Source organism: Rhamphochromis longiceps, linkage group LG7, assembly GCF_057381845.1.
Source record: "Rhamphochromis longiceps isolate RC_006_pf linkage group LG7, R_longiceps_female_GT1.1, whole genome shotgun sequence".
Lineage (NCBI taxonomy): Eukaryota > Metazoa > Chordata > Actinopteri > Cichliformes > Cichlidae > Rhamphochromis > Rhamphochromis longiceps.
In genome coordinates, this window is record NC_140563.1 from 59,571,891 (window position 1) to 59,587,169 (window position 15,279).

At 39.1% G+C, this 15,279-nt stretch overlaps 2 protein-coding genes across 3 annotated transcripts in view; both read left to right on the forward strand.

Annotated features, from left to right (window-relative positions):
* The first annotated feature begins 226 nt into the window (after positions 1-226).
* dcp2 (decapping mRNA 2) lies at positions 227-12,840 on the forward strand. 2 transcript variants are annotated; one of them, XM_085414602.1, is made up of 11 exons: positions 227-841; positions 2,176-2,327; positions 2,538-2,665; positions 5,398-5,496; positions 5,593-5,745; positions 7,152-7,264; positions 8,120-8,200; positions 9,780-9,879; positions 10,234-10,323; positions 10,604-10,655; positions 11,275-12,840. In XM_085414602.1, exons 1-11 carry the CDS (start codon positions 774-776, stop codon positions 11,397-11,399), a joined length of 1,161 nt encoding a protein of 386 aa, XP_085270728.1. In that variant the 5' UTR covers positions 227-773; the 3' UTR covers positions 11,400-12,840. The 2 variants fall into 2 exon arrangements, with proteins under 2 accessions (XP_085270728.1, XP_085270727.1); XM_085414601.1 differs by having other exon boundaries at positions 228-841; positions 10,234-10,338.
* Positions 12,841-14,862: 2,022 nt separating this feature from the next.
* The window catches only part of ythdc2 (YTH domain containing 2), a 41,601-nt gene continuing 41,184 nt past the window's right edge, over positions 14,863-15,279 (forward strand). Inside the window, 1 exon segment of the mRNA XM_085414605.1 lies at positions 14,863-15,018. The gene's annotated coding sequence lies outside the window, so the exon portion shown is untranslated.

The window sequence follows — 15,279 nt, forward strand, 5'->3', positions numbered from 1 at the left end:
TTGTTAACACTTTTTGTACCTATGCTCTCAATTTTGTCTTGTTTCTTTCTTTTGTTTTTTCTCTCTTTTTTTTGGTGTTTCTTTTTCTCTTATTGTAATGCTCAACCGAATAGATGCATTAATAACGGTGCCTTATATGTTTATATTGTTGTTGACACATAAAGTTCATTGAAAGAAAAAAAAATGCGTCAGACTGAGCTCATCATGTGACCGAAAGGGAAGCCAAATGACGAACATCCGGTTGTGAACTAACGTGGCGTTCATTTTATTTCAAGGTGTTGTAATAATAAACTTCTAATTTGTACATGGCGTTCGCGTTGGCATCACGGGAGAGTCCGAGTTTCCTGTGAGAGTCAAATTTTTTTTTATATAACATTCGAAATACCACAAATCAGGAAAGGTCCACTATTCTGTGTAAATAAACTCACATTCAGCGGGCATTGTGTTGGTGTATAATATTAATGTGTAGTGTTTTCATCTACAAACAAAAACTTGTTTTTCTTACACCCACAGTCACACAGCTGAATTAGTACCCGTCACTTCTCCAAACCACTATCTTTCAATGTATTTTCATCTATCCTACATGACTTGAACGCAACCTCAACATCATATTCCGGAGGAGCACGGCGAATTCGTAGTTAGTGAAAGCTGCTCGTTCCTAGTTTGTTTGAAGCTGGAGATTTATCGCGCTAGAAATAGAACGTAAACTAAAAACCATGGACTAGTGTGCGACTCTAATGGCTTTTGTACTTGGATGGTGAGAAGGAATCGGGATGTCTGGCACCAACATGGAAACAAAAAGAGTGGAGATACCCTCCAGCGTATTGGACGATCTCTGCAGGTAACTTGATGTTTCCTGGGGACATCTAACACTGTTATTTACTTTAATTTAATTGTTATCACAAAAACCGATTAAGTGGTATCACGATGAACAGAAGTACAAGATCAAGAGCAGTGGCGTCTATGGCGCATGGTATTATCTTTGTAGCTCTCCGTAGCTCAGTCAGTATGTGTACTGTGAACATAGTAAAGGGTGCACTGAATATTATTTATCCGTAGGATGACCACTACATCAAACCGAAATCCACCCTTTTAGAAGGAGCGTGGGCGAAGCACTGTATCACGAGTTAATCCAGTGGCTGGTAACATCAGTTTCAACCTATCGTCGTAGGGTAATGGATTCAAACAATAAAGGCTTGAATACAATAACTTTGACTTCGTGGTAATAATGTCATTTGCTCAATTACAATACCAATTTGCACGTCTCCCATAAGTTTTGATTTGCTACCTATATCTAAGGCACTACACCCTTTCCCACTGTGAGTGGGAAAGCTTGAAAAGATGAACGAGTATTGACTAATATGTTATTACGGTAACTGAAAAACATCTGACGACTTGGATTCGTATCTCACACATCTATAGGACACTAGTAAATGACATGGCACTAAACTCAGTATAAAAAAAAAAGTGGGAGCTTGAATTAAATCTGATGACTGAGGAGAAGGCCTGGGGTATTGGCAGGATATGAAAGGGGAGAATCTTATTATTCTACAGACCCAACGGCGTTGGTGCTTAGAGTAAAATGCTGTAAGAAAAGAGTACATGTTCCTATTGTTCGCCAAGAAGCTTTTAACTGTTAACTGGAGGAACATTGCTACTAGCACTGATCCAGTAGATACACAGACTGAAACACATTTACTTAACAGCAAAGCAAAGCTGTTAAGTATATTTGGTTGATTATACAGCCAAATATGGATACATATGTCTTAAGATGGACTCCAGTCATATCACACTTGAATGCCTAACTCCCTAAATATAACCAGATGCTCAACAAACAAAAACAGCATTAGAATTAAATAGCCCTTTGTCAAGGAAGGTTTTGGTAATATATGTTCAGTGTTGTTTACAAGAATCACAAAGAAAGCACCTCTCAGCATTAGCAAAGTTTTTCTCATTTTCCCATGCAAACTTTTTGTCTGCAGTTAATTTGTTAGAATCTGGTTAATGTCCTTCCTTTAAGCTTTAAAATGGAAAAAAACGCAACATGAAGTAACAAGACACAGTACAAACATTGAGTTGCAGAGCAACACAAAGTATAATGACAGTACTGTGAAAGGAGAAGCTCTACATACAGTTTCTGGTCCTAATCCCATTTCTTTATTTGTGCTTCCCCAGCCGGTTCATCCTGCACATCCCCAGTGAGGAAAGGGACAATGCTATCCGAGTTTGCTTCCAGATTGAGCTAGCCCACTGGTTCTACCTGGACTTCTGCATGCAAAACACTCCAGGAATTCCTCACTGCGGGATAAGAGACTTTGCCAAAGCTGATATCCTTACATGTTACAGAGATTTTAAATAACTTGTGATTTAAAAAAAAAAATCTGTTTTTTATAATGTGTATTACTTTTGAAGGCATTTTTTATAATGACAATAGGCAGTGTAGTTGTCCAGCACCTCTTCAGATGATCAAATGAGGTGTAGTTGCTGTTTATGTTACTTCATTTTAGCAGAGATAATTTTTCTTGACTGCTGCAAACTGTTCCATCACTGTCCGTTTCTGTTGCCTCACGGAGAGGATGTGCAGAAAGTTCTTGAGCAGTGGAAGGAGTACAAAATGGGTGTACCCACTTATGGTGCAATCATTCTAGATGAATCCCTTGAAAATGTGAGTTGTTGTATACTCATGCACTGCAATGGCTGTGAATTCTTTTCCTCTGTTTTAGCCACCGTGTTAATTAGTGACCGTATTGTATTTGTATGTTGAGATCTGGTAGCACTTAGAGAAAACAACTCCTCAATATGGCAAAAAATCTCAGCAAGTGGTGTGGTAATTAGTGTGGAAGTGGAATATTTTTATTCTGTGGACCCTATCGTTTTGGTACTTGATTCTTAAGGAAATCTGGATAGTAGATTCTAGGATGGGTCTTAGTTTATTTGAAAACGTTTTCTAAACTTCCTGTATAAAAAATGGTATTGACTGCAACAGATTCTTATAATTTAAATGGTAAATAATGTTCCTGGGTTTGTAGTGGGCAGAAAAATGTATTGAATATTTGGCAGGTGCTTTTTGTTTGAGGAATTAAAATCCTCTTTTTAGGTTAGCATGCATCACACAATGACTATAGATGCGTAGTAATGTGGTTTGGCTTCTACATCAAAATTGCTACAGGCCTGCTGTGCTATGTTTTTCATACAAAACCTAGATGCCATGCTATAATTGGGATGCTATAACAATATGTAGTATAGAAATGTTGTTGGATTACTGTGTCTGCAGTAATGCAACGCACATGCAACGCTGCTATGATGTCTGAGATGTTCGATGAGGTAGGTTCATGGCTGGTAGTTGGATAGGGCCAGTCCATTCTGGGAATCCTTGAGTGTCGGGACTTTCCGGCCTTCAGTTAGCCATTCTGTTTGTGTCTCATCCATTAGCAGCTGGTTCATTTATGCTGCCAGGCACTCATGAAGCACAGTTAGCTTCTTAAGCCTGTAGGTGTGGATCATATCTGCACCTGGTGCTATCCAACTCTTCATGCTTGACTCTTTCTTGGATGTCTCCCACTGTGATATGGATAATGGACCCTGTTCAGGGATATGTATCAATTCATTTCAAAGCCTTTATTGTCACTGCATTTGAAAACACAATGACATTTGAATCACATCACCCGGTTGGCAACCAAACACACCCAGATATGTGTCTCACATGTAAGCAGTGTGAACAAATAAATAAACAAAAAGTAGGAAAAAGATTCATTTAAATGTGCATTGTAATAAATACTAAAAATGAATATTTAAAAAATCTCCACTTTATTCATATTGAGAACAGATTTGACACAGTAAAGTAATTACACTGACTGTAGTTATTGCACTTGAACTGTTTTTGTGTAGTTGTTTTTGTTCAGGGTTATTGCCTGTGGGAATAAACTTTTGAGCCTACTGGTTCTCGTCTTCAGAGACCCGAGGGCAACATTTGGAACAGGTTATGGCCTGGATGTGAAGAGCCAGTGACGATTTTTATGCCCCTGCTGATGTAGTGTTTAACTGCAATTTGCCGAAAGGATGAGAGGTGGCAGCCAGTGACTTTTTTTGTGTGCTGTGTTTATGATGTGCTGTAGTCTTCTTTTTTTTTTTTTTTGTCTGTGGATGAGGAGCTTGCATACCACACTGTGATGCAGTATGATAGCAGGCTCTCACCAGTAGCTCCGGCTGCAACTTGTTTCTCTTCAGGCTCTAGGGAAGTGCCAGCACTGCTGAGCTTTTTTCACTGTGGCAGTGGTGTGAGCAGTCCAGGAGATGTTCTCTGCTAGGTGGGTTCCTAGGAGTCGGAAATCCTGGACCCTTTCTACAGTCTCCGTTGATGTATAAAGGGAGATGGTCTGCTCTGTACTCCCTGAAATCATTGATGACTTCCTTCTTTTTCTTTGTGTTGAAGGTGAGGCTGTTCACAGAGCACCAGGTGGACAGCCTCTGGATGAGTCCAACTATGTTGGTGTCATCTGTGAAATCTATTATGAAGTTAGTGGCGTGGATTGGTGTGAGTCATGAGTGTATAGTGAGTATAGAACCGGGCTCAGGGCGCAGCCTGTGGGGAGCTGGTGATAGGTGTGAGTGTAACACACAGAAATTAGTTGAGAGTGAAGGAGAGGTGGGGGCCGAGCTTTACTGTTTGTTGGCAATCTGGGGGGAATTTTTTTTAATCCAGATGCAGGTATGAAGGGGGAGATCAAAGGCAGACAGTTTGTTTATGAGTATGTCTGTGATTAGTGTATTAAAGAGCATTCGCACATGGTTTCTCCATTTGATTTTGCCTGTGAGTGAACTGGTGTGGGTCTCAGGATAAGGCTTTGGCTGGCTTCTGGCTTTAATGCGTCTTAATACCAGCCTCTCAAAACACTTCATAGCAACAGTGCAACCTGTTTGTAGTCAGTCAGGCTGTCAGGGGTGGATTTCTTGGGCAGGGGGAGGATGATTGCAGACTTCAGGAAGGGTGGGATGTTGGCTTGTGCTAAGAATGTGTTGAAGATCTTTGTGTAGACTTCTGTAAGTTGGTCAGAACATGCCTTGAGTAGCCTACCCGGCACACCATCAAGGCCGGCAGCTTTCCTCTGGTTCACTGCACTAAGCACCTGTCGCACTTTGTGCTGTTATACAGCGAGGGGTTTCATGCTGTTGTCAGATGGAATCAGTGTGTTCCGGCTGGGTCTTTTTTCCTCACACCTGGCAAAGAACTGATTTAGGTTTTCTGCCAGGGAGACACTGATATTTTGGGGAGAGGGGCTGCCTCTTTTGTAAATTATCAAGTGTATGAGGCCTGTGAACACTCGTGCATGTGTTTGGTGAATGAAAAGAATTCTGTGTGTTTCAACTTACTGGTCTTTTGTTTTATTTCAATTTCAGGTACTGCTTGTTCAGGGCTACCTTGCAAAATCTGGTTGGGGCTTTCCAAAGGGGAAGGTTAATGAGGATGAAGCGCCAAATGACTGTGCAGTTCGTGAAGTAAGTCAGGCAGTTCTTATATCAATTTAAAGAAATAAAAGTCACATATCTTAAAATGGCTTTAGTTCTTATTTGATAATGATGGTTGCTTTCCAGGTGTTGGAGGAGACGGGTTTTGACATCAAGAACCGTATCTGCAAAGATGTTTACATAGAGCAGAAAATCACTGACCAACTAGTGCGGCTCTACATCATACCAGGAGTGTCCAAGGATACAAAATTCAACCCCAAAACTAGAAAAGAGATAAGGGTAAAAAAACCCAACAGTTTTTCTACCTTTCGGTCCAGATTTATTAATGTCTTGAGCTTGTGCAAAGCCTCTTTTGTCACTTTCTGGATGAAAATGAATTAAAATGCACTGAATAAAAAGGAGGGAACAGAGAAGCCCAGAGCTCTCTCCTTATCCACCTCCTCCAGCTCTTAGCTGACACCTTTTTAGGCCAGCTAACAGGTGTAATCTCTCCAGTATGTCCTGGGTCTATCCCTGGGTCTTTTTCTAGTAGGACACACTCAGAACACCTTACCAGGGATGTTCATATAAGGTGGTTTAGGGATCGTAGTCCTATCCTCAAACCACTTCAGCTAGTTCTTTTTGATGAGGACGAGTAGTGGCTCTACTTTGACTCCTTTCTGGATGACTGAATTCCTCACTTTATCAATAAAGGTGGGGAGAGGAATCGAGCACCCATTCTTCTAGAAAACTGGGTCCCAGTTGTCCAGTTCCTTGGAATTGTTAGTCTGCCTGCATATCTATTCCGCTTATCGTTTCTTGCACTTGCACTACAATCAGCAGATTTCAGTTTATGTGTCAGAGGAGGAAAATAAAGAGACATATGGATATTTATTTTTATTACACAAAAGGACAAGATAAATGGTAAAGTGGAAAACTGCATCCAGGACAGAAACAACTGCATTATGCTGCTAACACAATTTTGGTTCTTTGCAAGCATCTGCCAAGACAGCATGCTAAAGCTAAGCTAGGTGTGAAGCGGCAGGAATGAGAATTAGCACCTCCATGTCTGAGGCATGGTTCTCAGCCAGAAAAATGGTAGTGTGCCATCTCCAGGTAAGTGACAAGTCACTGCCCCAAGTGGAGGAGTTTAAGTATCTTGGAGTCTTGTTCACGAGTGAGGGAAGAGGGGAGCAGGGAAATGGCAGAGAAAATTGGCCCGCTTGTGCAGTTATAAATACACTGAAATGGTTTGTTGTGATGAAAATAGAACTGAGCGAGAAATTGTCCATTTACCAGTTGATATATCTACAACCCTCACCTATTGTCACAAGCTGTAGATAGTGAACAAAAGAGGCTGTATTGTTTTTGTCCACTGCTCCTGCAAACACCCTTATCATGTCTGTCACACTATATGCACTAGTCTTAACAGATTGCAATGATCATGACTGTGTTTATTGAAAAATTGAAAAAACCTTACTCTCAATGGCTTAGACTATTTGCATTTGTGGCATTTTGCTAATTCACCCTACTGTCAACTCGCTTCAGCTGTAGTCAGTCATCTGTTAATGTTTGTGAAGATTATTCGGTGTTGCAGTGAAGCAGAAGTTTTCTGGTCCTTGATCTGTACTGTCTGTAGCTGACAGAAATGTTTACACTTTCACTTTGTTTTTGCTTTTTGTTTTGTTTTTTTGCTTTTCTTGTAGAACATTGAATGGTTTCCTATCGAGAAGCTTCCCTGTCACAGGAATGACATGACACCAAAGTCTAAACTTGGACTTGCCCCAAACAGGTTTTTCATGGCCATTCCATTTATAAGGTGTGTTTCTAGAAAACAACATCTAATCATTTTTATTGTCCATTGATAGTTTTCAGTTATAGCAAGGTATACGTTTGTTTTCTTTCTGGTAATAAGATGAGCAAATAAATGTCACTCTTGTGTCTGTCTGAAATTCAGGTGAAATGTGTTGAGCCCAGCTTATCGTAAAGACTTGAAAAAAAAGGTTGCACTGACACTGGGCCGATTTTAGTACTTATACCATATAATACTTCTACTTCTACCAGCACTTCCTAGAAGTTGCGTGCTAATGTGCTCTCTTTAGTCTCACCATGGAATTGTGAAGAGAAGAAATGTCAATTTCTTTGTCACACTAAGATGATCACCATTACTCTTTGTAATACAGTTATTATTGTAGCAAAGTAATTTCAAATATCAATATACGATGGACGAATAAAGTATTTCTCATCTCAGCTCATCTCCTTTAACACATCCATGGGTTTGGGTACTCCCCAGGGTCAGAATGTCAGTGTGAAGATGTGGTTTCATGTACTGAGTTTAAATATTCAGTGAAATTGGCATGAAATCCATAATAGTAAATGAACAAGTTCATGGAGGGAGAAATGGATCAAAAGTAGCAGCTGCTCTGAAATCAGTATGGATGTCAGAGACGATCTGCTCTTCAGGGCCATCAGATCTGAAAATAGAACTAATGATCCTTACCCATATAAGTTAGCCTTCTTTTTGTAATTTGGTCCAGTTAATGCATATTGATCAACCAGTTGTGCATCCATGAAGTCTGTCAAACCTCTGAACTGTCTAAATAAAATTTTGCGTCTTGTTTGTCATGTTTTTGATTTTATGTCTAATGGCAGATCTTCTACTTTACTTGTGTAGACCACTGCGAGACTGGATTAGCCGGAGGAAAGGCGAGTCAACAGACAGTGATGAGGACTTTGCAAACATCAGCAACATTCGGTAAAAAAACAAACAATTCTGCAACAGAAATCCCACACGGTAGTCAGTTCAAGTCAATTGTATTTATATAAGGCCTAATTACAAAATTTTTTACCTTAAGGCGCATTATTTTATAGGATAAAGACCCTGCAATATTAACCCTCGGAGGGTTAAGCAGGTTTTATAATTTTTAAATCTATGAGTCTGGTAGGGTCTGCTTGGGTCCCTGTTAGGTTAATTTTGTTATGCGATAGTGACAGCAAGGGTCAACTACTTGGTTTTTTGATTGCACAGACTCGTCTGTAGAAAATTTACATCACAATCCCCCAGCTACAAACACGCCCAGGCAGTGGACTTCAAAGAAGTATGACAGGAATGACTACTCAGCTGTCGGATCTCCACCCGTCTGTGTTCATGTCCGCACCAGGCTTTAGAGAGAAACTCCAACAATCAGCCAATCCCCTATTACCAAGCACTTGACGACAGTAGGAATTCCCTTTTAACAGTAAACCTCTGGCACAAGCAGGTTCAGGGAGGGGCAGCCATCTCTCATGTCAGGTATCACCAACTCTGCCATTCCCGTCAGCTCTACCGAGATTTATACCTTCTGGGAGCTCGACACATTCGCCTCAGTCCTAGCAGCAGGCTTTTCTAGTTTTACCATTTACCATTCAAAGCATGAAAGACTAAAAGGCATTTTGACCCATTTATGCAGAACATTATTCCGTTTCTTAAATAATGTTTGGGTTTTTTTGTCTCCAGGTTCTTTGGTGTCCTTAAAAAATCTAGAGACATGCATCCACAAAAGCCCCCCTATGAAATTGAAAGTTTTCACCTAAAGTGCTTTTTTAACAGAGCAGGTTTATTCTTTATTCTTTGCTCTACTGTGCAATGATGTGCTTTAGCCTTGTGATGCTCAAACCTTGTGAAGTCAAGTAAAAACAACTGTTGATGCTCACAAAGAAGGACATGGATTTTGTAACAGGCTTTGTGTAATCTTAGCCCCAAACAGACTCACAGACTATTTGGGCTCACAATGCAGATTTTACTTTATTTACAATGCGACAGTTCACAGACCAGCCAGTCCTTGACTCTCCAACTCTCTGGCATGCAACTGGAATAGCCTTCCCTGGTACTGCCCCTGGAACCCACTGCACACCCCTCCCTGAGCCACAGAACAACCCCATAAAAGATGTGCAGTTATCACAGGACTTAGAGTAAAAAAGCTGGAGTGAGAAACATCATCAAGAAATTCACGGAAAGCCACACACTCAAAGTAGACAATCACTAGAACTCTGCATAGGAATGGACTGTGAGGTTGCATAATAACGATAATGTTGACACTCTTAGTTTTTGGAAATATTTGGGAATTTTTCTGTCTCTCTGAGATGGGCAGACTAAGCAATTTACCATCATGTGCACATAGAGCACTGAGAGTACTCCATGTGGGCTCTCAATGCTTTTAAAAGCATTGTTATGTTTATGTATAAACATAAGCAAATCAAAACATGAAATGAAATTCAGTGAAATTCCCACACTTTCATAGATTGCCGCAATTTCAAAAATCCAATTTCTTTTTGTTCTTCCTTCTGTCTCATAGGTCAAAATCTCGTCACCTCCCAGGTAGCGATGCCTTTCCAGGAGAGAGCTGGACAAAACACAAGCAGCAGAAAACTTTGGGCCAGTTTGAACTGAACCAGGTTAGAAAAAGACTACAGTCAGTCACCATGTGATAACAGCAGGCAGATAATTAAAAATGAGGGAAAGAATCTATCAGTAAGTGTAATGATTCTTTCAGCCTATGTCCTCATAGAAAATGTATGTCTCAGCAAGTCCAAATGAGAAAGATAAACATGTATGAACAGGCATTTGTTATGTTCTAGTTGCATGTGGAGTACTCAATGTGATTCAGGTCCAGACTTTGCCAAGGCTTTATTAAATACGTCTGATTTAAATATATTATTAATTACTATATAGGTATAAGATGGAAGTAGAATCTGTCATTTGTTATTATAACCACAGTCATCTCATAAAATCTGTTCTTTACTCTGTAGAAACCAAATGTGAAAGGCAATGGGAAGAAATTTCAAGACTTGCCTTATATGAAGAAAGGCTCTTGTGACAATGGAGCCAGCAACCAGCAGGTGAAAACCATATTAGTAAGTGCCAAAACATTTTTGGTCCAGATAGCGGTTTTTAGTAACCAAAGAAGCCTCAGACATTATGCTGACATTTAAACCAGAAAAAGTCTCAAGATCATCAGTCAAAAACAGCACATGCACTTTCTGCTGGTGCAACTTAGCTAATATTAAGGGTTTCAGATGCTGTTTTTATTGAATATATAATATTAGTAAGCATTTAAATTTGGCATCATGTAAATAGTTAATGAATTACCAGCATCACACTCTTTAACCGATTCTACAGAAGGAAGATAAAAGACTTCAACCGCGAAGACTACAAGACAGTTTTGAAAGAGGTATGATTTTTCAGCACTCTGACATTCTATTTGGTCGAAAGCCTTTACATAGATCGAGGGTTTATTTCTACTCATTTGACCAAAGGAGCACTTAAAAAGACAAGATATTCCTTTCACTGCAATTTATCTAAGAGCCTTCTGGACAGTCAGCAATGGCAAATGCTCCTTGCATCCTTCATATCACATGTTATTAACACTGTTAATAAAATGCATGTAATATATCATTATCTAATGGAGTAATGCTCACAATAGGAGTGTGTGCAATAAATCTAACTGCTTATAAGTAAATTTCATCTGAATCTATTGAAATAATGGTGATGTGGTTCTCAAAGGCAAACAGTAGTTATGTAGTCATCCCTTTGACCTGAATGGTTGACCATTCACTCTAATGCATCAAGTTACGTATGGAGCAATAATTTTATTTGGTGTGACAAATGATTTTTAATTTCTGTGCTTTCCATTTTATGCATATAAAGATTAATTTAATTTAATTTAATTTAATTTAATTTAATTTAATTTAATTTAATTTAATTTAATTTAATTTAATTTCATAGATGATGACCACTGATAGCCTCCAATTGCCACATCACACAGTTAAACGGCTTTTTTTTTTTAACAGATGCAGCTCCAAGCAGCTCCTGCGGTCATCAAGAGAGTAGAGATTATGAGCCAATGCTGTCCTCTAAGGCTTTCCTACATTTCAGATTTGACAGAGACGCCATCATGAAGAGTTTCGATTACTGATATCGTTGATGCTGATCTGTGCCTCCTCTGTAACGTCAAACCTTGAACTCAAGAGACATTCTAAATTAAGGATATGAGTAAACAAGGGATATTAAGGATGTAACTAAACCATCTCCTTCTCATCTTGACTTGCTTTTTATGTGCATGTGTGTTGCCTTTCTCACTTCAGAGTAAGTTTTCCTGAAAGAGGTAAACCATAGTAGAGGACTACGCAGGTAAATCAGTAACTTTTTACAGGTAAATGATGTTTTGAAAACATTTACTTTGAACTTTTAAGTACATTTATGATGACAGTAAAAAGTGGGAAATTAATACTTAGTGCATTTGGCCAGCGAATCTTTTTTTGAATTTGTCATGTTATATTTTGGTTTTAAGCTATAATATATTCAGATAATAGCTTCCTCCAGTCATTCAGTTAAGTAGCAAACATTTTCTGCACGTTGTCTTTTAACAGTGAAACTGGCTTAATGATATTACAGTGTTCTTCAGTTTTTTTCCTCTCAAGAAACTTTAGATTTTATGCAGAAATATAGAACTTTGTATAACATCTTTGAATAATGACTTGGGAAAGAAATAAAGTTGTCTTTAGATTGAATGCCATTAAATTCATGTTACTCTGTCACTGTATCACTCTATGACTGCCAATATTAAAATCACTATATAAAGCTGATGATTGCAGATCCAAGAAGTGAAAAGGTCTGCCATTATGAGAATGACCATGAAGCAGGATATTTCTTTTATTTTTGATTAGAGTTAGCTGAATCGAAGACAATTCAAATGAAAAACATGGAGGACTGCACAAATATCTTCCAGTTTAAATACGAAATTATAAGTGAATTTCACATTCAGTTTAATTAGCATCATGGTAGTGCAGCACTTATACACAATAGTTTTAATTTTGGTGTCATGTTTGCATTTTCACCATCAAATATGTACAAATGTACAAAGATGATTTTTTCATATATCATTAAAGCTCAATCTGACTGATTTGCGATCTGCTTTAGACCTGTGTTTCTCAGTCTATTTCGAACAGTCTTAATTATAGCCTTTTACCACATCTACCATGTTTTACCATGTTTCCTGTGATATTTCTTAACTGTAAAAGTTCTCAGTCATAGCAACACTATCTGACTGCTATGGTATTCTGTTGGCATGAAAACTGGAAAAGTTTGGGTTATTTACTTTGATGGAGGATGGCACCATTGAGCCACTAGATCAGAAAACAAAAGCAAGGGCAGTTTTATAGATTATAGTTTCACTGAGAGTAACTGTTTTCAAACCACATCTCAAGCAGTTCTCATTTTCCTTGGAGGGATTATGCACTTGCAGATGATTTCATTGCATTTGATGTATTTTCTAGTAAAGTGAATCCCTGGGACTTACTTTTACCATTGACTGTAATTCATTTTGGGGTGTTTTGACTTTAAATGAGAATGTTAATAAAAACTTTTTTTCAGTCTCAGAATTTAACTTACTTAAAATAAAATCATACATCAAGAAATTCCCTTCAATGTGGTCCAAAAGTCCACTGCCCTCTCTCCTAAATATCTCCATACCTCCTGTACCTCCCCATGCTGTATGTCATCTGGGCCAACTGCCTTTTATCATTCTCTTCATAGCTGCTCCTTAAAAATTTCTCTGCATTTTCCAATTCGTCATCTGTCCTCCATCTGTCCTCGCTCTCTCATCTTTTCAACACTCTCTTCACTTAGCACACTTAGCACATTTCCATCTCTGTTCTTAACCACCTAACCTGCTACATGTCCTTTCTAGCTCAGTCTCTCTGCTCAGCCAATCAATACAAGTCATTTTTCTGTTCCTCAGTGTCCACCCTTACATGCAACTCAGTGAAAGCCTTGTACTTTAAGTCTGTCACCCCTCCTTTCGCCATGCATATAGCATCCCAGTAGTCCTTTCTACTGTATTAGGTGTTTGCCCTAAGTAGTACAGCTGTACTTCCCATCAATCTGAAAAATCTTGCCTACCACTACTACTATCTACTCCATTTAATCCTCTGGGTTTGATATGTGTGTGATCCTCAAGTTTGGGTCCTCGACCCAGAGGCCTGGGAGTTTGAACAGTCTGTACAGTGTCTTAGCTGCTCTTAAAACTACACTCTTCTGCACAGAGACCTCTAATGTTGTGCCTGCAATCTGCTGGAACCACTCTTCTAGATTTGGAGTTTTAACTTCTAATGCTGCTGTTACCACTCTTGAGTGGTAACAGCACTCACTTCCTACTTTTTCCAGGCTTGTTCTGTGTGGCTTTGAATTTGAATATTTCTGACAGCTCAAACCTTTACTGTGTGTGAATTGGAATATAACTTTTAACTTGATTTGAGTTGTGAAAAATGGCATCCCCAAAAATCCCAATTTCAACCCTATTAAAAATTTGACTTTAAAGCTGGGTCTGTGCTGGGGAACCAACCAATTAAAATCAGTTCTGCCAAGAACCACCAGAGAAACTTTTTGATGGCTACCAAAAGCATCTGGTTGAGGTGCAACTACTGTACCTAAGAGACATTTAATAAAAAATTCATGGGGGTGTTATATTTGAACCTGTGTATATACTTTTGACCCTGTGAGATGGCTCAGTTTGTAAGCCTGGGGGGCTCCCAGTCTGATGTGGTGGTTAGTAATACTGGGGAACCACAAGGAATGGTCCTATTGGCATTCTTGTTTACCTTGTACACCTCAGATTTCCGTTACAACAGTTAAACATGACACTGCAGTAGTTGGGTGTATTAAGGGTGGACAAGAGTGAGAGTACAGGAAGCTGTTAAGGAACTTTGTTGAGTTCAAAGAAATCACCTCCTTCTGAGTGTCAGCAAGACAAAAGAGATAGTGGTTGACTTCAGGAGGAAATAGCTTGCTGCTGGCGTGGAGGGAAGGGGACAGCATCAGTGCCAGAGATGCCAGCAGGATCAACAAACTCATCTGCAACCCTGCATCACTGGTCAGAATTTGGAGGTGTTTGAGTCAGTGATGGACAGGAGGTCACTGAATAAACTGCTCTACATCATGGACATCACTCCCACTCAACTCCACACTTCTCCTTCACCCTCAGACCGATTCGCCGCCATGAAGAACGCTTCAGAAAATCATTCTTGCCGTTCTCTATAAAGCTCTGTGGTAATTCTTCATTCTGTGACTGGTGAATACACATGTTAGACATAGGATTCTAAACATAATTTGTATTATACCTTCGTGCAGCTATGTTTCTTTGATTTATAGATTCATTAAATCACTTCTTTCATACATTTATCTATCTATAAAACACGCATGAGAAATAACTTGAAGGTAACATCAGAAAAATTTCTTGGTGAAAAATACACATCTATGTAACATATACATAACACCTATATTCTTGAAACAAACGGTTTACTTGAATTTTCAGCCTTCGGAGCCATGCTCCTCCAGTCCAGTAGGCGGCGGTAATGCTAATAAACTCAAAAGAAGAAGAAGACACAAAAACACGGGTTTAAATGGATCAGATTAGCGGTGGTCTAAGGTTTACATAAAAAGGAAACTCAATTCAGCTTTGGCTTCTTGCGTATTCATGTGAATCATCCTACTATGTGAATTGTTGAGACTACAGTCGAACGTCTTCACTAATCAAGGTACGATATAATTTCTAAATTCGTTTTCTGTCAGGTTTGGACCTACAGTCAGCTACATTTTATGACGATATTCCTTTCCTCTTAGCTAAATTATTTCTGTATTTGGCCACCAAAACAATGAAACACTTAAGCCACTTGTTAAGAGGGCTCTTTAAAGCAAACGTAGCTAACCGAAAGACTGCTTTGTCTAAAGTTGTAAGATGCTTCTCGCCGAGAACTGCACCTGTTTCGTAGTTATATAGCATGCTAGTAATGTAGTGG

Excerpts from the sequence above, each read along its gene's own strand:
- dcp2 (XM_085414601.1), top strand. The coding sequence starts at position 774 with ATGTCTGGCACCAACATGGAAACAAAAAGAGTGGAGATACCCTCCAGC. Across the intron at positions 2,328-2,537 it reads AAGAGACTTTGCCAAAGCTG|TGTTCCATCACTGTCCGTTT; the intron begins ATATCCTTACAT and ends ACTGCTGCAAAC. Across the intron at positions 10,656-11,274 it reads ACAAGACAGTTTTGAAAGAG|ATGCAGCTCCAAGCAGCTCC; the intron begins GTATGATTTTTC and ends TTTTTTTAACAG.